The sequence below is a fragment of the Carcharodon carcharias genome, chromosome 12 (genome assembly GCF_017639515.1).
Source record: "Carcharodon carcharias isolate sCarCar2 chromosome 12, sCarCar2.pri, whole genome shotgun sequence".
Classification (NCBI taxonomy): domain Eukaryota; kingdom Metazoa; phylum Chordata; class Chondrichthyes; order Lamniformes; family Lamnidae; genus Carcharodon; species Carcharodon carcharias.
This window is the reverse complement of record NC_054478.1, coordinates 63,792,075-63,819,527: the sequence shown is the minus strand read 5'-3', so window position 1 is coordinate 63,819,527 and position 27,453 is coordinate 63,792,075. Positions and strand designations below refer to the sequence as shown.

At 42.9% G+C, this 27,453-nt stretch overlaps 1 protein-coding gene across 1 annotated transcript in view; it reads left to right on the top strand.

The window, feature by feature from the left end:
• The first annotated feature begins 8,386 nt into the window (after positions 1 to 8,386).
• The window catches only part of slc4a10b (solute carrier family 4 member 10b), a 283,634-nt gene continuing 264,567 nt past the window's right edge, over positions 8,387 to 27,453 (top strand). Inside the window, exons 1-2 of the mRNA XM_041200245.1 lie at positions 8,387 to 8,464; positions 9,306 to 9,387. Coding sequence (XP_041056179.1) covers positions 8,387 to 8,464; positions 9,306 to 9,387 — 160 coding nt within the window. The remainder of the gene's footprint in view (positions 8,465 to 9,305; positions 9,388 to 27,453) is intronic.

The following is a 27,453-nucleotide window of genomic DNA, read 5'->3' as shown; positions in this document are numbered from 1 at the left end:
ATCAAAAATTGGGCTGCAAAATTCAGCTCTGTAGTGCCTGTGTTTTTGGCACTAGGGGCTCTGTTTTGGGGGAAAGATATTTGGGTTGTGTGCACACCCTTGGCGCAGATCCTGCCACATCCCAGATTGGTGAAGGGACTAGGGTGGGCATTAGGAGTGTGTGCTGGAAATATGCTGAGTAGGCAAATCATGATTTCAGTTAGCATGTAACACTAATTTGATTCTAGTGGTTTTTGATCTTAATGGTCCAACTAATACTCACTGGTAATGTTGCGTATCTGAGCATATGTTCAGCAGCAGGAAGGATTCCCCACCACAACAGCACAATTTAAAAGAACAATTCTCAGGGTCATAATCCTTATGCACTGCTTTCCCAATCTGCCCTGCCACCTTCAATGATTTGTGTACATAAAGATCCTCCAGGTACCTCTGCTGTGCACACTCTTTAGAATTGTATCCTTTATTTTATATTGCCTTTCTTCATTCTTCCTGTCAAGAAGGAGCGTTTTGCACCTCTCTGTATTAACTTTCATCTGCCAAATGTCCACCTATTCCACCAACCTGTCTATGTCCTCTTGAAGTTTATCACTTTTCTCCTCACAGTTCACAATACTGCCAAGTTTTGTGTCATTTGCAAATTTTGAAATTATGCCCTGTACTAGCCTATAGTTGCTGGGCTTATCTTTATACTTTTTTTGGATCAAAGGTGTAACATTTGCAATTCTCTAGTCCTCTCGTGCCACACCTACAGCACATGGACTGCAGTGACCAAGAAGGCAGCTCACCACCACCCTCTCAAGGGCAATTAAGGAGGGGCAATAAATGCTGGCCCAGCTAGCAATGCCCACATCCCATGAATGAATTAAAAAAACACCAAGTCTTGGTCATTATTATATATGTATCAAGAAATGCAGTGGTCCTAATACTGACCACTGGGGAGCTCCACTATAAACTGTGCCCCTGTCCTTGAGAAACAACTATTCACCGCTACTCTCTGTTTCCTGTCATCTGGCCAAGTTCATGCTCATGTTGCCACTGCCCCTTTTATTCCATTGGGCTTCAATTTTGCTGACAGGCTTTATCAAACCCCTTTTGAAAGTCCATGTTAACCTCCTTACCCTCATCAATCCTTTCTGTTATCTCATCAACAAATTCAATCGAATTAGTTAAACACGATTTGCCTTCAACAAATCTGTGCTGGCCTTTCTTAAGTAACATGTTAATTTTGTTCCAAATTATTTATGTTCCTTCTATCGGGTGGGTCGTTTTGCTCAGCGAACACGGTTGCACGCCTATCTACTGATATGTGAGTTTGTAATAAGACCATAAGACATAGGAGCAGAAATTAGGCCAATTGGCCCATCGAGTCTGCTCCGCCATTCAATCATGGCTGATAAGTTTCTCAACCCCATTCTCCCGCATTCTCCCTGTAACCTTTGATCCCCTAACCAATCAAGAACCTATCTATCTCGGTCTTAAATACACTCAATAACCTGGCCTCCACAGCCTTCTGTGGCAATGAATTCCATAGATTCACCACTCTCTGGCTAAAGAAGTTTCTCCTCATCTCTGTTCTAAAAGGTCTTCCCTTTACTCTGAGGCTGTGCCCTCGGGTCCTAGTCTCTCCTACTAATGGAAACATCTTCCCCATGTCTACTCTAGCCAAGCCTTTCAGTATTCTGTAAGTTTCAATCAGATCCCCCCTCACCCTTCTAAACTCCATCAAGTATAGATCCAGAGTCCTCAAACGTTTCTCATATGTTAAGCCTTTCATTCCTGGGATCATTCTCGTGAACCTCCTCTGAACCCTCTCCAGGGCCAGCACATCCTTCCTGAGATAGGGGGCCCAAAATTGCTTACAATATTCTAAATGTGGTCTGACCAGAGCCTTATAAAGCCTCAGCAGCACATCCCTGCTTTTATATTCTAGTCCTGAATCAAGATGATGCAGATGAAGAGACTATTGTAAGATGAAACACGTTCTGTTTATTAACATAAGTAACTGAGCATAAACACAAGTGTCTTCTCACTTACTCTAAAACTACTGATTAACAATGTAGCCCCTGCTATACAGCAGTTGGGTAATACAATCACGTGGTCAATCTGCTCACATTCTTCTAAAGATGTATTGCACCTCAGATTACCACTTTCCCCCTCCCTTACTTGAAGGTACAATGTACAATCTTTACAATATATCAACTATTTACATAAATAAATTATTTACAAATTCAGTCTCTCTGGAGGCTTCTTCAAACGTGTCGAACATCGTAGCTTTACGACTTTGGATGGTTTATCCAAGGCCTCCCTCTCATAAGAACATGAAAAATAAGAGCAGGAGTAGGCTATTCGGTCCCTCAAGCCTGGCCTGCCATTCAATAAAATCGTGGTTGACCTGCCCCATGCTTCAACTACTCTTTTGTGCCAGCTCCTCAAAGCCCTCAACTCTCCAATATTTCAAAAATCTATTTACCTCCTCTTTAAACACTTTCAGTGACCTCGCCTCCACAACTCTCCGAGGTAGAGAATTCCAGATATTCACTACCATCTGAGAGCAGAAATTCCTTCACATCAGTTTTAAATGAGTTTCTCCTTATTCTGTAACTATGTCCCCTAGTTCGAGACTCTCCTACTAGTAGAAACATCTTCTCAACATCTTTTCAATAAGATCACCCCTCATTCTTCTAAACTCTATTGAATAAAGGCCTAATTTGTTTAGCCGTTCTTGTCAACCCCTTCATCCCAGGAATCAGCCTAGTGAATCTCTTTTGAACTGCTTCCAGTGTCAGTATATCCCTTCTTAAATATGGGGACCAAAACTGTACACAGTCCTCCAGGTGCGGCCTCACCAGCACCCTGTATAGTAACAAGACTTCCTTATTTTTAAACTTCAACCCCCTAGCAATACAGGCCAAAATTCTATTTGCCTTCTTAATTACTTGCTGCACTTGCATGCTAACTTCTTGTGTTTCATGCACAAGAACACTCAGGTCCCTCTGTGCTACTTTTTTGGTGTCTCTCTCCATTTAAATAATAATTTACCTTGTGATTCTTCCTACCAAAGTGCATTACCTTACACTTCCCTACATTAAACTCCACCAGCCAAGTTTTTGCCTGCTCATTCAACCTATCTATATCCCCTTGCAGATTCCTTACGTCCTCAACCCACCTATTTTTGTATCATAAGCAAGTTTGGATACATTATACTCTGCCCCTTCTCCAAGTCATTAATATAGATAGTAAATAATTGAGGGCCTAGGACAGATCCTTGTGGTACTCCACCAGTTACATCTTTCCAACCTGAAAAGGAACCATTAATCCTGACTCTCTGTCTTCTGTATGTTAACAAATCCTTAATCCATGCTAATACATTACCCCCAATAATATGAGCTCCTATCTTATGTAATAATCATTTATGTGGCAGCTTATTGAATGCCTTCTGGAAATCCAAATACACGACATCTACTGGTTCCCCTTTATCAACTCTGCTTGTTATATCCTCAAAGAACTCTAGCAAATTTGTCAAACATGACTTCCCTTTCACAAAACCATGTTGACGCTGTTTGATTGTGTTAAGCTTTTCTAAATTCCCCACTATTTCTTCTTTAATAATGGACTCTAGAGGCAGAATTTTGCCCTTGATGGGCGGGCAGGCCCCTGCGGCTTGGCGGCGGGTGGCCAGCCAACCCCCGCCACTAAAACTGAAACGGGGCCCGCCGCCATTTTAAGTGGGTGGGCCAACTAAGGCCCGCCCAGCGGCATCCCCGACAGGAAGCGCATAGCACTATGCAATTCAGTCAGTAATGGTGGTCTTCCTCTTGGAGACACAATGACTCTCGCTCCCCACAGCAAGATGCCACCCTGGCAGGTGAGGGCTTCATTTCATCAGACTTTGGCTTGTTAGACCATCCCAGTAAGATTTGTTCCCTTACATGAGACAAAACTGGATTGTTTGTCTGGCATGTACTGGTGACGAATCCAGAAATTTTAATAACAAGACAAGTTCTTGGGAATTTAGAATGTTCACATTGCTGCCGTTCAGAGGTAATCGGCTCAGTCTGTTGGTATTTGCAATCTGGCTACCTGCCCGGTGGATAAACCTATATTTGTAAGCATCTAGAATCAGTGCCCACCTTTGGATGCATGCAGAGGCAATTGGGGGTATTGCCTTGTCTTCGCCAAACAAGCCTAGTAGCTGCTTGTGGTCGGATACAATGGTAAAGCGGCGACCACGGATGTATTGCTGGAACTTCTTAATGCTAAATATAATGGTTAAGCCACCTTTCTCTGTTTGTGAGTACCTTCGTTCTGCAATATAATGAGCCGTTCGGAGCCATCCGCCATCTGGTGGGAGAGTACCGCCCCTACTCTGTAAGGGGGTGCATTGTAGGTCATAATTAATTCTTTCTTTGGGTCGAAAGGTACCAACAGGGCTGATGAATGTAGCAACTGCTTTACTTTTGTAAAAGCCTCTTGTTGTGGAGCTTGCCAAGACTACCTGGGGTTTTTTTGAGTAAACCATATAATGGAGCCAGTACTTTTGACAAATTTGAGAGAAAATGGCCATAATAGTTAATCATTCCGAAGAAAGACTTGAGTTCTGTGGTGTTTTTCGGTGTTGGCACCTCACAAATAGTTCTCACCTTTTCTTCTACTGGGTGAAGGCCCTGCAAGTCAACCCTATGACCCAGAAAACCACTTCTTTTGCCTGGAAGATACATTTTTCTCTTTTGAAACATAAAAACTAGGAGCAGGAGTAGGCCCTTTGAGCCTGCTGTGCCATTCACTATGATCTTGGCTGATCATCCAACTCAATACCCTTTGATCCCTTTCACCCCAAGAGCAATATCTAACTCCTTCTTGAAAGCATACAATGTTTTGCCCTCAACTACTTTCTGTGGTAACAACTTCCACAGGCTTACCACTCTCTGGGTGAAGAAATTTCTCCTAATCTCAGTCCTAAATGGTCTACCCCATATCCTCAGACTGTGAACCCTGGTTCTGGACTACCCCACCATCGGGAACATCCTTCCTGCATCTATCCTGTCTAGTCCTGTTAGAATTTTATAGGTTTCTATGAGATCCCTGCCTCATTCTTCTGAACTCCAGCGAACATAATTCTAATCGACTCAATCTCTCCTCATATATCAGTCCCGCCATCCCAGGGATCAGTCCGGTAAACCTTCACTGCACTCCCTCTGTGGTAAGTATATCCTTCCTCAGATAAGGAGACCAAAACTGCACACAATATTCCAGGTGTGGTCTCATCACCAAGGCCCTGTACAATTGCAGCAAGACATTCCTGTTCCTGTACTTGAATCCTCTGGCTACGAAGGCCAACATACCATTTGCCTTCTTTACCGCCTGCTGCACCTGCATGCTTACCTTCAGTGACTGGTGTACAAGGACATCCATGTCTTGTTGCACATTCCCTTTCTCAATTTATAGCCATTCAGATAATAATCTGCCTTCCTGTTTTTGCTACAAAAATGGATAACCTCACATTTATCCACATTATACTGCACCTGCCATGCATTTGCCCACTCACTCAACTTGTCCAAATCACACTGAAGTATCTCTGCACCCTCCTCAGAGCTCACCCTCCCACCCAGCTTTGTGTCATCTGCAAATTTGGAGTTATTACATTTAATTCCCTCATCTAAATCATTAATATATATTGTGAATAACTGGGGTCCCAGCCCCAATCCCTGCAGTACCCCACTAGTCACTGCCTGCCATTTGGAAAAAGACCCGTTTATTTCCTGTCTGCCAACCAGTTTTCTATCCATCTCAATACACTACTCCCAATCCCATGTGCTTTAATTTTACACGCCAATCTCTTATGTGGGACTTTGTCGAAAGCCTTCTGAATGTCCAAATAAACCACATCCACTTGCTCCCCCTCATCAACTCTACTAGTTACATCCTTGAAAAATTCTAGTAGATTTGTCAAGCATGATTTCCCTTTCGTAAATCCATGCTGACTCTGTCCCATTCTACCACTGTTTTCCATATGCTCAGCTATTAAATCTTTTATAATGGACTCTAGAATTTTCCCCACTGCCGATGTCAGGCTGACTGGTCTATAATTCCCTGTTTTCTCTCTGCCCCCCTTTTTAAATAGTGGGGTTACATTACTTACCATCCAATCTGTAGGAACTGTTCTAGAGTCTATAGAATCTTGGAAGATGATCACCAATGCATCCACTATATCTAGGGCCACTTCCTTATCAGGCCCGGGGGATTTATCGGCCTTCAATCCCATCAATTTCCCCAACACCATTTCCCTACTAATACTGAGAACTCCATCTTGTGAGAAACCCTTCAACACCTCTTCCAAGTTAGCCAGGTGTTCTTCATCAGTTAGTCCTGTTACCAGGAAATCATTGAGATAAACCCCAACATAGGCAGTCCTTGAAGTAAACTTTCCATGGTCAGTTGGAAAATGGCACAAGCTGATGAGACTCTGAAGGGTAACCGCGTATATTGGTATATCCCCCTATGTGTGTTGATAGTCACAAAGTCCAGAGAGGCCTTTTCTAGCTTGACTTGCTGGTAAGCATGGCTCATGTCATGCTTCATACATGTAGTTCTCCCTGCCAGCTTGGAGTACAATTAATGAATTTTCGGCATAGGATGCCTGTCTAGTCTAGCCACTTTGTTAACCGTCAGCTTATAGTCCCCGCATATTCGTACACTCTGGTCAGGCTTTAATACTGGAACTTTGGGTGCTTCCCATTTGGAAAATTGTACAGGTTGTAAGACTCCCAACCTTTCTAGCCTGTCTAATTCGACATCACCTTTTTCTCGCAGTGCATAGGGTACTGGCCTCGCCTTCATGAATCTGGGGGTTGCCTCAGGATCCACATGGATTTTAGGTTGCTGGCCCTGAATCTTTCCAAGCTCCTCCCTGGAAATTGAGCCTTATTTCTGTAATAATTCTTGCAGATCTTTCAGTCTGAGTTGAAAAATCAAGGCCCACTCCAACTTTATCTCCTTAAGCCAGTTCCGACCAAGTAGACTTGGACCCTCCCCTGCTACCACTATTAGGGGTAGATTAACAGACCTATTTCCATACTGTACTGTAACCTTGCATATACCTCTTACTTGTATGTCTTCACCAGCATACATCTTTAATTTAGCATCTGAATTTTCTAGATTTAATGGGTGGTCTCCTCTCTTCAGGTATTTGAACGTATGTTCTCCTATAACTGTTGTGGATGCCCCTGCATCCACCTCCATTCGGATGGGTTTCTCATTGACTTTCACTGTCACGTAGCTTGGCTCTGTTTTACCCATTTTTCAGTTGTATAGTGAGTAAATATCTGACTCTTTCTTCTTGGTTCCGCTGTTATGTGGATTTCACGATTTCTACGTTTTTGCTTAAAGTTTGTTTTAATCTGTCTTTACGATGTCATATAATGTGTCCATTACGATGGCAAAATAAACATTCAATTCTTTTAAATTGTTGTTTGTTTGCAGGCTGTCTGGTTCCATTTCTATTATAATTATTGTAGGTTTTCTCTGTTAAACTATTGCTTTTTGCTGGTCTATTCCGCATACATCTCACTGAGGCAAAGTGCTGCCTCAGGGAGATGGGCTCAGATTTGAAACTTCAAATAAAGATGAGAGAAAAAATTTGCTGCCATATCCCCTCATGTGACAGTCACCTGAGTTGGGACATGTCCATAACTTTCATTTTGAAATATTCTGAGATTTTTAAATCACTCATGAAACCTCATCCCGCCCGTGGATGAGGTTTCATGCCTTTTCAGAAGCCCACCAGGGGTCCCGGCCTGTCGGCCGACGGGCAGGTCCATTAATGGTGTAAATTAGTTTTTTAATGGCCTTAATAGGCTGTTGACAGGTTGGCAGGTGCGCAGCTGAGTCGGCCAACCTGAAAATCTAAATGACGCCCCGACGTCACCCTGCATCATTTTACATGTCAGCAAGCGGGCTGCGCCCTCGCTCGCTGAATAGAAAACTCTGCCCATGGGTATGGAACTCTGCCTTGATCATTGTTTTTAGAAATACCACACAGCACATTCTGAGGTTAGAAGTTGATTCTATTAGTGCAGCTGGGTATTTTTTTTAAAGCTGTTGGATTGCACAGCCCTTTTTTAACCAATGTATTCATGTACACCATGTACATCAATGTATGTGCACCTGTAAATAATGTTTAGTCAGTAATTGCAAATGAAAACAGATTCTGGCTGTTAATGGAGTTTGCATAGTATGGCAGGAATTAGATTACAGAAGAGAAGGACCCTCTTCAGGAAAGCGGGAGTGGGATAAACCAGGAAAATGCAAGCCAGTCAATGTAACAGTAGTGGTAGAGAAGTTATTAGAAATCATTATTAAGGTCCAAATAATCTTTCACTTGGAAGACATGAGTTCACAAAGGAGAGCTAGCAATGATTTGTTAAAACAAATCAGTGTCATTATCTTGATTACATTTTTTGTTGAGGTAACAGAGAAGGTTGATTCGAGATAGTATTGTAGATGTTGAATACACAGACTTTTTAAAGGCATTCAACAAAGTACACACAGGAGTCATGGAATTAAGGAGAAAGTGATGGTTTGACACAGAAGTTGCTCAGTGACAGCAAGGCTGGAAAGTGGTGGCTGTAGCGGGTAATAGACTGTGGAGGGAAGCTGGGCTTCTGGGTGCGTTTGGCATGGACAGAATTTGAGTCATTAGGGTGGTTACAGAACAGAGGGATGTTGGGCCATGAGGGGCATTACAGTGTGGAGGGAAATAGGGCCAGGAAAGAGGTTACAGTATGAGGGAAGTTGAGACATTGGGTGGAGATACAGAATGGAGGAAGTTGAGCCATTGGCAGGGCTACAGTATGAAGGGAAGTTGAGCCACTGGGTGGGGTTACAATATGGTAAGAAGTTGAGACATTAGGGGCATTACAATATGAAGGGAAGTTAGGCTGACAGCGGCATTACAGTATGGATGAAAGTGGTGCCAGTTAGAGAATCTTACTGATTTGCAGAATCCAGGAAATCTACCAGTAATTTATGATTCTGAAAGACTTGTTTTGCAATAAGGGAAAGTCCGACTATTGTAATATTTCCTTCGAGAATCTGCTTCTTCTTGTTCCATGTGAACACACTTGTCATTTTAGTATGATCACACAAAGATCTTTACATTCTGTAAACCTTTGGACAATAAGTGTAATTGTGAAATGTTTATTTTTTTAATGATAGTACATTTGAAGAAGATCGAGAAAAGATTGGTTGTAGATATTTCTTCAAACATTTAGGAATTAAGGAGCTTTTTGTTACTTCTTAAATTTTAGAGAAATGATGAAGAAGCTGTGTTGGACAGAGGGGGAACATGCACCATTCAAAAATCGCATTTTGAAAAAGAAGACTTGGAAGGTAAAACAAATGACTGAACTATCCTTTGAGTGTCAGAGGAGGAATTTAAACCTCCTCTCCCTGTATGTAATTGCCATGTGGGTGTCCTGAATATGAACCTACATTCTGTCAGCCACTAGCACACGATGTGAATGAACCATCCCACTATGACAAATATAATGGACTATCTAAGGAGTACTTAGATTCATCATCTTGTGCTGATCCAAGAGTTACAAAAATAATAATTTCATTCATTACTCCTATTAATTATTGAGTGTTTAATGATTTGTAAACATTTATAGAATGTAAACCCTGCTCTTTCATCCTAGAATGATGAATGTCCGAGATCTAAGCCGTTCATTTTTAGGCTTCCTCCATGCCAGGTAGATTCTCCCACCAGCTTAAAAATTGAGGCTGGATGGGAAACAGCCCTTAAGTGACCAATAATTGGCCATTAAGGGCCTCAATTGGGGCAAGAGCGGGTGTCTCGTCTGAGGCTTTGCCCACTCCAGTGTAAAATTGCTGTGAGCTTGGGGCGGGCAGGAACCCAGAGGGAGTCCCATTCCTTCAATTTTACACTCCCCCGTCTAAAAACCCGTTGGTGGGGAAGTGTGAAATTCAGGCCAATGTTGCAGAAGACTCTGCCTCTCCATGGAGGCGGTCACAGAGCTATGCATAATAGAGGACGGGCTGAGCCCCTTAGGAAGTGGTGGCTACCCAATGCCAGTGGCACTGAAGGTCACCGTGGTACTGACTTTCTGCACCTCAGGATCATTTCAGGGATCTACTGCACCTGCAGCTCATCACTGCATCAAAATGGTCACCAATGCGATCTCAAAATGGCCATCCAGCATGTGTCTTTGCACCAATCCAAAGAATCAGGAGAGGGCTGTATGAGTTGGGGCATTGCTGGATTCCCTTAGTTGCAGGATATCATCATGTATGCATGTGACATCAATGCAAGCACTGACCAGGCTGAAGCCTTCATTAACAGGAAGAGTTTCCACTTGATTAATGTACAACTGGCCAGTGGCCACTGCAAGTTATTCCTTCTGGTCTGTGCATGGTTCCTGGGAAGCAACTGCAATGCCTACGTACTTCATTAGCTCCAGGTGCCAGACCTTTTCAGGACCCCGTGTGCATTTAGGGATGGATACTGGGTGAAAAGGAATACCCACCGAAGGCATGGCTACCGATACTGGTGAGGAACCCAAACAGTGCTGCAGAGGAGATGCAACACCTGCTATGGATCAGCTGGAGCAACCATTCACCCATGGAGCTTATGAAGATGTCGTTCAGATGCTTAGATTTGATGGAGCTCTTCAGTATGCCCCAGCAAGAATCTCATGTATTGTGGGGCCTGCTGTGCTCTGCACAATCTGGTGCTGCAGAAGGGAGAGCTTTTGAGCAAAGCGGATATCGTGGGGTACAATGCCTGCTCCAGTAATGAAGAAATAGAGGGAGATGATGAACAGGCACAAGAAGCTGAAGAACCCTGAGGTCCACAGGCAAGGTGCCATGAGATATGTGCAAGGGGTCCTTGGGATGTGTAAAAGAGCCTTGTTTCACATCATCTTTGATGGCAGACCCACACAATTCAATAAAGCTTCTTTGCAGCCCTGTTGCTACCACCTTGCCATTTACCTGTGCTCAGTGAGACATTAAACTTCGCCATGGAGAATGCATCAACCTCACATGGTGTGGCCCTACTTTTCACACCCTTTGTCAGAGTAAAGGTATTACTGAAGTCTCAGTGGCCTGCAAGAAATCCGAGGATGCCTATTGCTTTGCCACATTGGATGTTTATCGGAGATCCAAACATTTGCAAGGCAATATGCTTTAACAAACTATTAACCCGTGAACCCCGAGTGCAGCTAGGTACTTTTCTTAAATCAATTAAGTGTGCTTCGACATTGTGTTCCCCTTGTGCTGGCAGCTGACTTGGAGGTAGGCTGCTGACTTTGCTTCCCCATTGCTTTTGATGACTTTAGTGATTGCCCTCTGGCGGCGTGAGGCTTGGTGGCCACCAGCATATTGAGGGCCTCCTGCACAAGTGCCGGAGTCTGTCCTAAACCTAGTGAAGTGCTGTGGTCACTGATGGAGGGACTGAGGAACTGCCTTCTGTATCACGAACACCCTGAGAGGAGCTCCCAGATGCTTCAGGCAGTTGCTCCTCCTCCCTTTCAAGACACACCTATAGGAGAGTGAGCACATGGCAATCAGTCCAGATGCTTCACTGTCTTCCTCCCCACCCCTGCCTTGCCTTTGGTGCATAAAGCTTATGGAAATGACAATCGCATGCAGGCCTGTACCCAACTCAGGCATGCACTGAGTAATTTGCTGGACCTGGCTCTCCATAAGAGGGTTACCAGTCTCTTGATGGAGGAAGCCAAGCTTGCCCACGACAGAGGCATGGTGACACACATGGCCTGGTTGGACCCATCCATCGTCCGTGCCAGTGTGCCAGAATGTCCCCTTCCTCATGCTGTAGCTCCAGTACCTGCTGCCTTGCTAACGACTTTAGAGGCAAGTCATTAACCTGAGTCCTAGCATTGCTTTGGCCTCCCTCAGACCTCCAAGTGTGGTTTCCTTGGTTGTCACAGCCTCTGACAGCTGCTCAGGCATGTCTGTGCTGTGCTCACCAGATTGCGATCCCAGATCTACTCATGATCAAATACCCATAAGAGTATCTACCTGGTGGAGGGTGTTGGTAATGATGGGATGGTGTGTCCTCTGAGGCTCCCGTCTCCTCCTCAGGAGTGGATGGCTGTTTCCTGGCCCTCTGGAACTGCCTGCTCTTGTCTTTGTCCTGTTTGAGTAAGAAGATTAATTGGAGGATAATGTGCATTCCACTACAACCCCTAGGCTACGCCTAGTGTCCATATGACACTGGTGGATGCAAAAGCGCTATACCTTGTGGTTGTCAGAGGTGCTCGTGCTCATCCATCCGGCCACTCATTCACTCCTGCCTCACCATCTGCAATGGAGTGGGCTCCATGCTGGCCTCCAAGTTCGAGAACCCCTGCTCCACGGGGGTCAGGATTATGAGATAAGGGAAGCCACTGCCAGCCTGAACCCTCTCCTTGGCATTTTGGGGATGAGGAGATGACCAGGATGGGCAGTGGCAAGCACAGGCTGGTATTCACCTGACATAGGAGGAGTACTCTTGCTCTTTTTAGCTCCACATTAAGATAATTTTAAAAAAAATTAAACTTACCTGTTCCACAACCTTTCAGGATCAATATTTAGGCTGTGATAAACCAAAAAAGTTGAGCAAAGCATTGCAGAACACATTTCATAGCAACATTAAAAATAGGAGTAGACCATTCAGCCCCTTGGCCCTGCTTGGCCATTCAATAACATCATAGCAGATGTAACCATTGATACTCCCACCTAACAAAAATTTATCTGTCCCAGTCTATCCCAAATTTATTTGATATAATTTCCACAGCCTTTGGAGAGAGAGTTCCAAATATGTGTTAAACTTTGCACAGTCTTTCCACATTTCATCCTGAATGGACCAGCTCTAATTTTATGATTATGTTCTTTTATGATGTTCTTGAGAAGATAGATACAGGGAAGCTATTTTCTCAAATCCTTTTAATATTTTAAACTCCTTGATCAGATCATCCTTCAATCTCTGATACTCAACGAGGTGCAAGCCAAAACAAAAGCAAAATACCGTAAGTGCTGGAAACCTGAAATAAAACAGAAAATGCTAGAAAAATTTAGCAGGTCTGGCCGCATCTGTGAAGAGAGAAACAGAGTTAACATTTTAAATCCTTATGACTCTTTCAGAGCTGAAGAAGAGTCATACTGGCTACAAGCTAATTTTATGCAACCTGTCCTCATCATTTAACCCTCTATTCTGGTGAATCTGTACTGCATATATTCCAAGACCATTATATCCTTCCTGAAGTGCAGTGTCCAAGATGTAATACTGTACTCCAAGGCTCTATATAGCTGAAACATAACTTTTTTCCCTTTATAATCCAACCCTCTTCACGTAAAGGTTAACAGTTTTTTTGATAGATTTTTGTACTTGTCTACTGACCTTTAATTATTTGTGTACTTCGACTCACAAATCTCTGCTGCTCCTTCGAGTACCTAGTTTCTTACCATTCAGAAAATAATTTAATTTATTTTTCTTGGGCCAGAAGTGGGTGACCGCATACTTGTCTACATTGAATTCCATTTGCCATAGTTTTTCTCACTTAATCTGTCTCAACCTCTTTGGAACTGCCTACTCTGTCTGCTCCATTTATTGCTGCTCTTAACTTATTCTCCTCTGAGTTTCTGCTGAATTTGGCAGCATGGCCTTAAAACAGATGTTAGCCTCTAATTAACCCATTAAAAGAGCCTAATGCTACTGTGTGAGGTGGGTGCTTTCTATGTGGAAGTTGGCTTCCAGAAATTGCCCCACCCCCCACTTCTATTTTCTCTCAGCCTCTTATTATTTCCGTTTAATCTTAAGTGATTTTGGGCACAATTTTGCCATGAGCATCAGGATCCCGAAGACATGAGGATTTTTGGGCAGTGTGCCTTCTGGTTGAATTTTATGGGAGGCGGCAGCCAATTAATAGGTCACCTCCAAATTCATCATTCAATTAGTGATATTGGGGAGATTCTGGAGGCAGAAGATGGAGACAATGTGATTTGTTACAAGGAAAGCCAGTAGCCCTCACTTTGTGACTGATGGGAGCACTGCTGAGGACCAAACGAGCGAAGCATTGAAGGCCCAAGTAGGAGCGAAGCCGCCATCAGCAGCAGGGAAGCATAGAGACCTCAGTAGGCCCATGATGATAAGGGGCATCTGCTTGCATAACTTCTATATTCAATGGCAAGGTGGTGACATAGGAAGTGAGCATCTTGCTATTTTCTGCTGGAAACATTTAGTTCTTGATCAGCTGTTGTGCAGCCTTCTCCTCTCAATTGCTGGGGTACTGACACAGTTGGGGCCTGTGTCACACCAGTTGCCACTGGATGTGAAAGTTGTCATAATTAGCCACTTGACAATGCCACCTGCTTCAGGTGCACAGTTTGCCTGCCTCAGACACAGCCCTCCACTGGGAAAGTGGCTGGAGGTGGGAATTCATTGAAAAACTGGCCAACGCTTTTTGAATTAGCTTGCTCGCCGCCCACCTCCACCCCCGGCCCCCACACCACTTCAATACCCACCACGAAGTGCCTGGGAAATTTCAGCCCTTTGAGTTTTATTTTCATTGAATGCATCTTTGTAAAAAGACCTATTTTTTCCTCCCCATTTTATTTCTTTTTACACACACTATAAAACATGGTGGATTACATATTTCTTTGCTTCTACTAGTGCCGCTCTGGAACTGGTAACTTGGAAGTGTATAGGCTTTTACATTAGCTTTGCAATTTTGATCCATCAGAAACGACCTTGTATAATGCAAGATGTTTATAAGCCTAATTCCTTCTTTATTGTGAACAATAAGGATTCTTTCCTGAAGCATTTCAAAAGAATTGATTGAATTGGTAACACCTGACTTCTAAGTGCTAAGGGATATAAGCAAATATTTATTCCTCCTTGTACCTTATAAGATCACTAGAATAGCATCACAGCTATACACCCTCATAGTGTCATTAGCCACAGAGAAGGGCATAAATATCTTTGCCATTAAAACATTTTGACAGTTGCTGTTGGTAATGCTTTTCAGTAACAGTACCATGGTAACTATGTACCTTTTGTATTGCTCTGTTCATTTGGATTCCAGGAGCCCAGCATCAGTGAAGTAATTTCCAGTGTTTATGGTGTTTAGATCCACTTTTCATTGACTGCTGGCGGGTTTATGAATGCAGCTCTGTCTGGGTGCACAAAGCTGGTGCCAATTTATTGAACGCAGATTTAGTCTGAAGACAGATCACAAACAACTGACTTGTGGAATCCAAATTCAAAGACCAGCATAAGTTGCACTTACATACTATTTTTTTCAAATTAGTATAGATTGTTGTTTTCTTGAATGTTTAGGATTTTTAAAAACAATTTATTCTTTCACAAGAGTCCGGCGTTGCTTGCTATACTAGTGTTTATTGTCCATTCCGAATGGCCCTTGAGAAAGTGGTGGTTAGCTGCCTTCTTAAACTGCTGCAGTCCATATGCTGTAAATACACCCACATTGCTGTTAGGAAGGGAGTGGCAGGATTTTGACCCAATAACAGTGAAGGAATGGCAATATAGTTCCATGGCAGGATAGACTGTGGCTTGAAGGGGAACCTGCAATTGGTGGTGTTCCCATATATCTGCTACTCTTGTTCTTCTAGTCAGTAGAGATCATGTGTTTGGAAGGTGCTGTTGAAGGAGCCTTGGTGAATTGCTGCAGTGTATTTTGTAGATGGTGCACACTGCTGCATCTGTATGTTGGTGGTGGATGGGGTGCCAATCAAATGGGCTGCTTTGTCCTGTATGGTGTCAGGCTTCTTGTTGGAATTGCACTCATCTAGGCAAGTGGTACTCCATCACACTCCTGACTTGTGCCTTGTAATTGGTGGAGCGGCTTTGAGGAGTCAGGAGTAGTACCTAAGCACCTCTTCCTCCACCCAAAATGAGATGGTGCATCCTCAAAATAATGGTTTGAAACCAGCAAGTCAAAGTAGCCAGCATGTATCAAGAATACCTGAAGCACTAATGAAAGACTCAGCATCTAAGCAAAATGACCTGGAAAGTAAAATGGGAAATAAAAACAAAAGCCTTGCACCCTATAAGTAAGTACCTCAACTCCCTACTGAACAGGAATTGTTGTGGTGCTGCCCCGCACTGAGCAGAACATTGTTGGCAGCATTTTGTTCTCCCCATCCATAAATATTCCCATATATTCACCAATGGCTGCATCTGCCTTTCCAATCCTTCCTTGTCCATGCTCGCTATATTTCACATCCCAACAGTCTGGCTGCTATTACTTCCCCATCCAACCCCCCACTGGCTGCATTTCCCCTTCTCAGGCTGCCCCCTACCTTTTTTCGTTTGCAAATGTGTAGTAACACTCCAGCTACTACCTTTCTGAAAAGCAACCCCTCTCTTCCACACCCCTTCCCCACGCTCTACCCTGGCTGCATTTTTCCTACCAAATGGCTGGCTGTTTATTTCCCCCTATCTCTGTTGATTTGAATTGCCCTTACTGAGCACCCCGTTAAAGAACCAAACTTGTACTGTTGTCTGTTACCCCTTGACTGTGGAGTCTTTCCATAACACTGTAAATAGGGCACATTTTACACACATGGAGTCTCAGCACAATGCAGGAATTCTGCAGGGAGAGTGTTACTGCAATATGAAAAAGGTCTTCGAAGTGAGTTCTCATGGTTGATTTCAAAATGGACTTTCTGGGTGTTTTTCAGTTTTTATTATCATCATCAAGAATCAGGAGAAAGTTTTAAAAAATCCAAGGTAAATTCTGGGTATTTATTTTGAACAGGGTGTTTATAAGTTTTGAGAAAATAACCACTCCCAACTGTTTACACATTTCACACCCACTACTTTATGGTCCTCAATAGCAGTTAGAAAATAATGTTCATTTCCATGATATATTATTTTTCTTTATTATTTTATGGGATGTGGGCATTGCTGGCAAGGCCAGCATTTGCTGCCCATCCCAAATTGCCCTTGAACGGAATGGCTTGCGAGGCCATTTCAGAGGGCAGTTAAGAGTTAACCACATTGCTGTGGGTCTGGAGTTACAAGTCGGCCGGACCAGGTAAGGGTGGCACATTTCCTTCCCTAAAGGACATTAGTTGAACCAGATGGGTTTTTACAACAATTGATAGTCTCAGTAATGGCGTTCATGAAACTAGCTTTCAATTCCAGATTTTATTAATTGAATTTAAATTCCACCAGCTGTCATGGTGGGATTTTGAACTCTTGTTCTCAGAGCAGCGGCCTGTGCCTTTGGATTACTACTTTAGTGACATTTCCACTATGTGACCATCTCCCCATTAGGCCACCATCTCCCCACTAATTTTAGCATTATGCCTGTAGTATTTATAAGTGGACAGTGTGCAATAAAATGTTGTTTGCTAAATTTAAGCTTAAGTCAGCACATCACTGCTATTATCATGTAACCTTTTTAAAGTTTAACTAAACTATGAAATTGATTCTAAAATTTAATTTTTTCAACAGTTGAATTGAACAGTTCTATTGTGATCACTGCATGCAGTGCATCCATTTGGCTGATTGCATTGTCATTGTCATTAATGTCATTATCAAGATGCTTCATCATGACTAGACATTATAAATGTAATGTCCTTGTCTCTCCAAACCTGGCTGCCAGTGAGAAGGTAGTTGGAAATTTCACTTGTTTTGTTCTTAGATTTGGTAGAAAATCACTTTTTTTTTATCAATTTGTCATCCAAAACGAGGGAATTTATCAGTGGCAAGAAGTAATCATTGTTTTAAAAGCCACTAAACATTAAGGGGGAAAGCCAGGTGCTTTGAATTTAGAAATGACATTTCACTATATTTAAATTCTTTCAAATTATGTAAGCCTTGAGCTTTACATACATGTATAGTCAATAGTAAATGAGTTTAGACACAGCTGTTTATAATGCAATTCTTGATATTGCACCTTTTGCATGATTTAAATATAACATATGCTGACAAGGTGTTTGAACATTTCTTTGAAAATAATCATGTATTTTCACGTGAATATAGTTTGCATTTGCAGTGTGAATAAATAGCTACATATTGCTTTGTGTATAAACTCATCAGCTGCTAACTATTTTTTCTATGCATCTTATTAACCTGGACAGCATCATTGATGGATGATGGCTAAAAGTGGTGTTTCTACTTTATACAAAAGATAAAAGATGGAAGAAGGTATATGGTTTAAGGTGTTGATTGACAGACGTGGGCTGAGTTAGCTTGATGTTTGGTGCATAGCTCAGAAACCTGCTGTGACTAGTTCTAGCTAGTTCTGTGCTCTGGCTCATTCTGACTGTCAAGTTGACGTATTGAACAAAGAAGTCTTTTACATCCAAATTGGGTTTGAAGTGTAATTTCTGAGCAACTGAGATTTACATTTGCTATTACTATACTGAATTCTGGTGGAAACAAACTATATAAATGGCTGACTGTAGATTGTGACCTTTACTAGAATAATACTTTTGTGTAGCTAGATAAGAGGCAATCTGTATCTCAAAGAATCATAAATGATTGTTTCTAAAATGATAGTTGTATGCAGTTACTTTTTCATGATATGCTTGTATTTTAGAATGTAAGTAATGGATCACATTTTAACAAATGACTTGTATTGAACAAAATACAAGCTTATTTCTGCATGTTAATGTAAGGATGGGAATAAAGCAACAAAAAGAGAACTTAATTAGGGATTACAGGCCTATCAGTTCAGCTATTAGTGCCTGCTTTTTTTTCCAAGTGCAAACTGGCCTGTTAAGTCCCCAGTTCAGTAAGCAGGAAACATGTGTGCATTTCCAGCAGGAAGTATACTGCCTGCCATATTGAGAAAAGAAAAAATAGATGTCCTTTAGCCAAGTGTGAAACAGGTGTTAGCCCCAAACAAATGCATATAAAGGGCTAAATGCTAGCTTAAGGTCCACACTTTAAGATTAGTTTCCTTTGGGGCAGCTTGTGGCAGGGAAATCAGACATTGAGATTGCATGTGATATAGAACATAAAAAGTAAGAAATTAGAGCTAGAATAGGTCATGTGGCCATTTGAGACTGCCATTCCAAAAGATCACGGCTGATCATCTACTTCATCTCCGCCTACTGTACAATCCTCATATCCCTTCAATCCTTCCTGCCTTCTTACCAACATCCTGATTTAAGGCTGTGGTGGGAAGGCCCATGGACAATTAATGCCCACTTAAGGGCGTCATCCTGCCGCTGCTGGTATTAACCCAGTGATGGGTGGGGGGCTCACCATGCAGGAAGCATGATAAGCAAACCCACGTGGGGTTGCTTGCAGGCTCCCTGGGGGATTCCCTCATTCAAAGGCACCCATGCCTGACTGAGGGACCTGGCATTGGGAAGAGAGCCACCCCCTGCCCTTGCTGCTTACATCCCTTTCTTTCTCCCCCATGAACCCCACCCTGTGACCTCCCACTGCCATCACTCACCTGTGGCCTGAGATCCAGCGATGATCTAAGGCCTCAGATGGAATTGCGCTGGCAGCAGCAACTGGTGGTGCTGCTGTTTGATGGAGCTGCCAGTCTCTGATTGACCAACAGCTTTTGGCAGATGGGACTTTCACCCCGGTGTGCTTTGACAGGCCTTCTCTAAAGACGGCGAGGAGCTCCGTTGGCTGTCCAGCTGGCGGGTGTGACCCCTGTTACCTGCATTAAATACCATCCCTTGTGTAGCATCTTACTGACTGCTTTTTGAAAATCCAAATACAGTATATCTACTGGTTACCCCTTATCCATTCTCATAAACCTGATTTCCCTTTCATAAATCTGCGCTGATTCTGCTAAAACATGATTTCCTAAGTACCCTCTTGCCACATTCCTATTAATACATTCTAGCATATATCATATTGTGATGTTAGGTTAACTGGCCTATTGTTCCCCAATTTCTTTCTCCTCCTGTCTTAAATAGTAGAGTGTGTTTCCTACTTTCCAATCCTTGGGAAATGTTCTTGAAGCTAAGGAGCTCTGGAAGATCACAACCAATGGGTCCACAGATTCAGCAGTTACTCGTTTTAAAACATTATGGTGCAGGTTGTCAGCTCCAGGGGGTTGCTGCCACTTAGTCCCACTTGCTTAGCAATAGCCTGCTCACTGATGCCCAGTTTGGGTTCCGCCAGGGCCACTCAGCTCCTGAACTCATTACAGTCTTGGTTCAAACATGAACAAAAGAGCTGAACTCCCGAGGTAAGGTGAGAGTGACTGCCCTTGACATCAAGGCAGCATTTGACCGAGAGTGGCATCAAGAAACCCTAACAAAACTGGAGTCAATGGGAATCGGGGGAAAACTCTCTGCTGATTGGAGTCATACCTGGCACAAAGGAAGATGGTTGTGGTTGTTGGAGGTCAGTCATCTCAGCTCCAGGACATGATTGCAGGAGTTCCTCAGGGTAGTGTCCTCGGCCAGTTCCTCAGCTGCTTCATCAATGACCTTCCTTCCATCATAAGGTCAGAAGTGGGAATTGTTCGCTGATAATTGCACAATATTCAGCACCATTCGCAACTCCTCAGATACTGAAACAGTCCATGTCCAAATGCAACAAGACCTGGACAATATCCAGGTTTTGGGCTGATAAGTGGCAAGTAACATTCACGCCACACAAGTGTCAAGCAATGATCATCTCCAACAAGAGATAATCGAACCATCGCCCCTTGATGTTCAATGGTATGACCATTACTGAATCCCCCACTATCAACATCCTGGGGTTATTATTAATCAGAAACTAAACTGGACTAGCCATATAAATACTTTGGCTATAAGAGCAGCTCAGAGGCAAGGAATCGTGCGATGAGTAATTCACCTCCTGACTCCCCAAAGCCTGTCCACCATCTACAAGGCACAAGTCAGGATTGTGATGGAATACTCCCCACTTGCCTGGATGAGTGCAGCTCCCACAATGCTCAAGTAGCTTGACACCGTCCAAGACAAAGCAGCCCGCTTGATTGGCACCACATCCATAAACATTAACTCCCTCCACCACCGATGCACAGTAACAGCAGTGTGTACCATGTACAAGATGCACTGCAGGAATTCACTACCGCTCCTTTGACAGCATTTTCCAAACTCACGACGACTACCATCTAGAACGACAAGGGCAGCAGATAGATGGGAACATCATCACCTGAAAGTTCCCCTCCAAGTCACTCACCATCCCTGACTTGCAAATATATCACCATTCCTTCACTGTCATTGGGTTAAAACCCTGGAACTCCTTTCTTGACAGCACTGTGGGTGTACCTACACTACATGGACTGCCGGGTTCAAGAAGGCAACTCATCGCCACCTTCTCAAGGGCAACTAGGGTTGGGTAATAAATGCTGGCCAAGCTAGCAAAGCCGACGTCCCATGAATGAATTAAAAAAAATTCCTCCAGCATCATTTGTGTTCTTAGACTGATGTCTCCAAGTTCCTCATTATTGCTACTTTCTTGTTTCCCCATTATTTTCGGAACTTTTGTGTCTTCCATGATGAACGTTGATACAAAGGCCCAGATTTTCTCCATGATGGAGAGCCTCTCTGTTGTAGCTAAAATGGCAGAAGTGGCCGAAAATTGTAAGTCCTGCCCTGGAACATGGCACTTCCCATTTTTGTCGGGGCAGGAATGAGTATGGAGCGCATTTTGTGCATTCGCCATTTACAGAGGCAGCTGACCATTTAAATCATCAGAGATAAAAATAAAAAACTGCGGATGCTGGAAATCCAAAACAAAAACAGAATTACCTGGAAAAACTCAGCAGGTCTGGCAGCATCGGCGGAGAAGAAAAGAGTTGACGTTTCGAGTCCTCATGAAGGGTCATGAGGACTCGAAATGTCAACTCTTTTCTTCTCCGCCGATGCTGCCAGACCTGCTGAGTTTTTCCAGGTAATTGTGTTTTTATTTAAATCATCAGTTGCCTCTACTGAAGTGGGATTTTGTTAGCCCAGAAGAGTGAAACCCTAAGGCTGGAATTTTATGGCCCTGTCGTGGTGGGACCTGCTGCGGGAGATTTAGTGGCCCAGCCAAAAGTCCATTGACTTTCGGTGGGACTGGATGATTCCGGAGTCCCAGAGGTGGGTGGCGGCGGAAGATCCTGCCCTAAGTATGCAAATTGAACCAGGAAAGAACTTGAACTTTGTGGATAAATTTCAATAGCCAGGGTACCCTTTGGAGATAAACTACCCCTATGGATCTGGTCCCAGGACAACTTTGGGGGAGGAAAGGTGTGCTTTGGGGTGGGTCAGCTGTCCTTTGAAATTGTTAAAAGTAGGCATAAAGGTGCATAAACTCATTACTGTCAAGCTCATTGGAACTGTCAACAGATCTGTGAAAAACTGTCAGAAGCACCTGTCAAAGGGACCTGTCAATCTGTCAAGGTATTTTCAAAGTCCTGCCCTTTAAACCTTTGAAAAAAATGATTGGAAAGCCTTTTAAAAAATATGATTGCTTGCTATTTCACTTTGTTGACATAAGCCTGAGAGTTTCCATTACTAGATTAGTGCTAAGTAGCTGATTTCACAACCATCCATTATCACAGTAAGGTCCCAGCCATTTCACTTATTGACAGCTACAATTGGTTATAGACTCTTTGATGTGGGACTATGAATTCTAATGCTTGTTGTTATAAGACATTGTGCACTTGAATAAAATGTTTGTTGTTATAAGGCTTTATTTGATTGGAGGAATGTAAATGTAGTAAAAATGTTTTTTATGAATGGTAGTGCTTTTTTCAATCTGGTGAATTCTGCAATAGACACTGAGGCCAGGAGTGTGAAACTCAAGAGTGTGCAGATTATAACAGATAAGCAGAGGTCTGAATTTGTGGATTAGATTGGATAGCCAGAGTGCTCCTTTAGGAGAGGTAAGGTACCCTTTTGGGTAGGGTCATAGGACCTTTGGTGAGAGCTATGGCACCCTTTGGAATTGTTAATAATGAACATGACTATTCACTTTTTACGTACAAACACATTGGAAATGTCTACTTGTCAAAGGACTGTTAAAGAACTATCCAGCTGTCAAAGCTGTTGAGGAATTGTCGAAGGATACTAGGTAAATTAGCATGGAGGGGGAAAGGGCAAAGAATGATGGGTGGGGGGCTGAGTTGGCATGAGTTGGCACTAAAATGGCATAGGGGTATGAGAGGCCATGGGGTGGGTAAAGGGTCATAGGTTGGTATAGGTTGGCATGGATGGGGCATAGGGAGTATGGATGTGGCAGTGAGAGGTAGAGGGATGTTGCTCGTTTTATTTATTTTTCACTTATTTAAACACAGTGTCGAAGCATAGAGGCAGGCCTTCTGCCCAAACAACTTCTGCACCTGTCAGTTTCCACACTCAGCAACCTCTGCACTCATTCCAGGGTTTTCCACCCTGATTCCTATTTCAGCCTGCACCACCCACCTCACCTGATGGAAAATCTGACCTGCAGGCGGCCTTTTTTAAAAGTGAGATTTGCAGAGTCACAACTCTAAAGACAAAAATCGAGGCCTTAGAACTTTATTGTATATAACTTTATGTTATCTCATCTCTGCATGAGTTCCGAGGTCTGCCCATTGTGGATACTGGGTGAGTTTTTATGGAAGGTGTAAGGGAAGAGGGTGGTTGGTTGGGGGGGGGGGTGGGGGGGCATGGATTGGCATGCAGAATTTGAGGGGTTATGGGGCTGATTGGCGGAACATGAGGTGGCATGGGTTAGCATGGATGGGGCATGAGGAGTGTGTGGGGGGCGGGGTGACGGGTGAGGGCTGGAGGGACAATTCATGTTTTAATCTTTACTTTTAAATCTTTGGACCTAGTGCTGGAGACTGAGGTAGGCCGTCCGCCCAACCCACTTCCGCATCTGCCATCCTCCTCGTTATTTCCCGGGTCGCCTGTCCTGACTTCTAAACCAGCTCGCCCCACCAACCCCTGCCCCCCTCTCCCACCAACTGAAAATCTGACATCTGGGCAGCCATTTTCGATGGTCAGGTCTGTGGAGCTGCGAATTATCCCGTCTCTATGCACCCAACCCAGGAGCGCATATCTGGTCCAAAGTATTTTTTTAATGTCTCTGAAATTCCACATTTTCCATTATAATTTAATCTCCCTGTGCCTGTAATGGGCCCATGCTTACTTTCACTAATTTTTCTCTTTACATACTTGCAAAACTTGCTTGTCGACTCTAAAATTCTCTTTTCTCTTCCCTTAACACTATTATTCCTTAACACTTTCTTGGTCCTCCTTTGCTGAATTCTAAAATTGTCCTAATTCTCAGCCTTGCTACTCTTTTTGACAGCATGAGAAACTTCTTGCTTTGCTCTAACACTATCTTTAACTCCTCACGTTAGCCATAGTTCAATCACTTTTTCTGTGGGCTTTTTGTGCCTTAAAGGGATGTATATCTGTTGCAAATTATATGTCAATTCTTTAAATGTTATCCTGCTTGTCTACTGTCACATCTTTGAATATAGTTTTTCACACTATCCCAGCCAACCCGCCCCTCATACCTACATATTATGTTTAGATTTAAGACCCTAATTTTGGATTGAATCAAATCCCTTTCAAAGTCAGTATAGCATTCTATCATTTTATGGTGGCTTACAAGTTAAGATTTTACACCGACTTACCTGAATGTGGAGGCAGGAGAAACAGGAGTACTTCTTCCACCCCATATTTAAACTCTCCTCCCCAGGTTGCTGCCACTTCTGAGCCCCAGCCCCATGATCGCACTCCTCCAGATCCCCAATCCTGGATTACCACTGACTTCTTTAAATTCATCATGCTTTCTAGACCTGTGATTCCAGTAGCCTCCAATCCTGACCCTGATAGCATAGTTGAATCAGCAGATTTTAAATCAAGGTTAGGTAATTATCAAAATTTATTGTGCTCTAGTTGGACTGTTCCTGCAGTTCTGGTCACCAAGAAACAAGCGAGATATTCAAGTACCAGAAGCAGCACAGCGGAGAGACATGTTGTTGAATTCCAGTGGCAGTGGTTTGAGGAAAGCTTGGTGACACCTGGAGTTTTTAGCCTGGAAAGGAGATGACTGAGAGGTAACCAAATAGAGGTATATAGGATTGTTAAGGGTTTAGAGAAACTAAAATGTTACTTCTAATTGAACTGCAGGATTAAATGCAGTGGACACAGGGTCAAACTAGAAAAGGGTACTGGTAAGAGACAAATCAGGAAATTCTTCTTCGCATAAAGGAATATAAAGAATAAACGTCTAGATAGACTAGAGAAGACAAAAGCCCAGGAATAGTTTAAGAACGAATGGATGAATTGGATCGGCTGAATGACCTTCCTAGTTCGTAATTATCTTGCGATCTGGTAAAAGAAAATGGTGGGTAGTTCATCCATTATAGTAATTTGTGTACATAACTGTTAACCTTATTCGAATTATGATGACTCTAAAGGAGCTTTTGATATGTCTGTCAAATCTAGAGAGTGGAAAGATGAGCTAATCATACCACAAACTATTGCTTTCATTAGCACTGATACAAATGAGATTTACGATTTCCCAAGGAAAAGAAATCTACAGTGATACAATATTCTTAAGCAAGAAAGACAGACAGATGGTGTCTTTCCAGGGTTCTGTCATGCTGCATTTTATCAGATGATCATTGTTATACAGTTAACCTATAATTTTAGTGTTTGAACTCAAGCTTTTGTATTGTCATTTCACGTAATCAATTTATTGATTTTATTTACTTTTTCACTTAAAATGCTTTATCATTTAGCAATCAGTAGTTGATGTACTGATTATAAAACTGTAGAAATCATGTAACTGTAAAAATCTACAATCAATCTACAGTGTCACTAATATATGTGTTGGATATTTGGCTGTCAGCTTGTAGAATCATACAGCACAGAAGGAATTCACTTGGCCCATTGTTTCTTTGTTGGCTCTTTGAAGGAGTTATCCAATCAGTCCAACTCCCGTGCTCTTTACCCATAGCCCTGTAAATTATTCCTCTTCAAATAATTATTGAATTATTTTTTGAAAGTTACCATTGAATCTGCTCCTGCCACCCTTTCAGGCAGCGCATTCCAGATCACAACAACACGCTGTGTAACAATATTTCTCCTCATCTCCTCCTCTGGTTCTTTTGCCCAGTATTTTAAATATGTTATTTTAAATATCATCCATTATAGTAATTTGCACATATAGCTGTAAACCTTATTGGAATTATGATGACTCAAAGTTTTTGGCATGTCTGTTTTTCCAGCATTTTCTGTTTCTATTTTAAATATGTCCCTTTGGTTATCTGCCACTGGAAACAACTTCTCCTTTTTTACTCTATCAGAACCCTTCATGATTTTGAAAATCACTTTTAAATCTCCTCTTAAACTTCTCTGCTCTAAGGAGAACAAGCTTAACTCCTCCAGTCTCTCCACATTAACTGGAGACCCCCATCCCCAGTGCCATTTTGCTAAATTCCCTCTGCACTCTCCCAATGCCTTGACACCTTTCCTGAAGTGTGATGTCACAATATTCTAGCTGGGACCTGACCAGTGTTTTATGAAAGGTTTAGCATAACTCCCTTGCTTTTGTACTCTGTGGCTTTTCCAACAGCATTTTCAACATGTCCTGCCACCTCCAAAAGTCTCTCTTAAAATTACACCAATTATGAGCATTTAAACTCAGGATGGGGCATCAGCGGTAACATTGACCTTTCCTGTGATGTGGGTAAGCTTTAGCTTAAAGGGCTATGAGAGCAAACTCCAATGGAACAACCTGTTATTGATTACTTTGAGCTTTCCTAGGAATTGCAGAGGATTGTGTCCTGTGTACACTAGGGTCTCTTGGTGCCCATGGCGAACATAGATTTCAAAATGTTGGCGAGTTAGAACAAGACACAAGGTTTCTATCTTGACTGTGAAGTACCTTTCCTGATGTTTGTTGAGCTTTTTAGAAAAATAGCCAATTGGACACTCGAGCCCAGAACCATCTTCCTGAAGTGGGACAGCTGCAAGCTCTAGATCTCTGGCGTCAATGGCCAGTCTGAAAGGTTTGCTGAAGTCTGGGGCAGCTAGTAAAGACTCATTTACCAGGATGGCTTTCAATTTTGCAGAAGCCTCTTGGCACGCTTCTGTCCAAGCGTGTGTGTTTCTTTAATGCATCTGTTAGCGGAGTGGCTAGGGTGCTAAAGCTTGGGGTGAACTTTCTGTAGAACCTGCACATTCCTAGGAAACACTTGATTTCCCTCTGGTATTTGGGAGTAAGGAAATCAACTAGGGCATGTCCATTGGCTTCACGGGGTAGCATGCTTCACAGTCCCACTACATGCCCCAGGTCAGTCACCTTGGCTGTTGCGAATAAGCTTTTTGCCGTGTTCATTACCAGGTCTGCCCTTTTCAGACCCTGGAACACTGACTCTAGGTGGCCTAGGCGGTCATTCCTGGTGTCCAGTTATTACCTGGTTGGTCAACCTCTGAAAGGTTGCTGGAGCATTTTTAAGATCAAAGGTCATG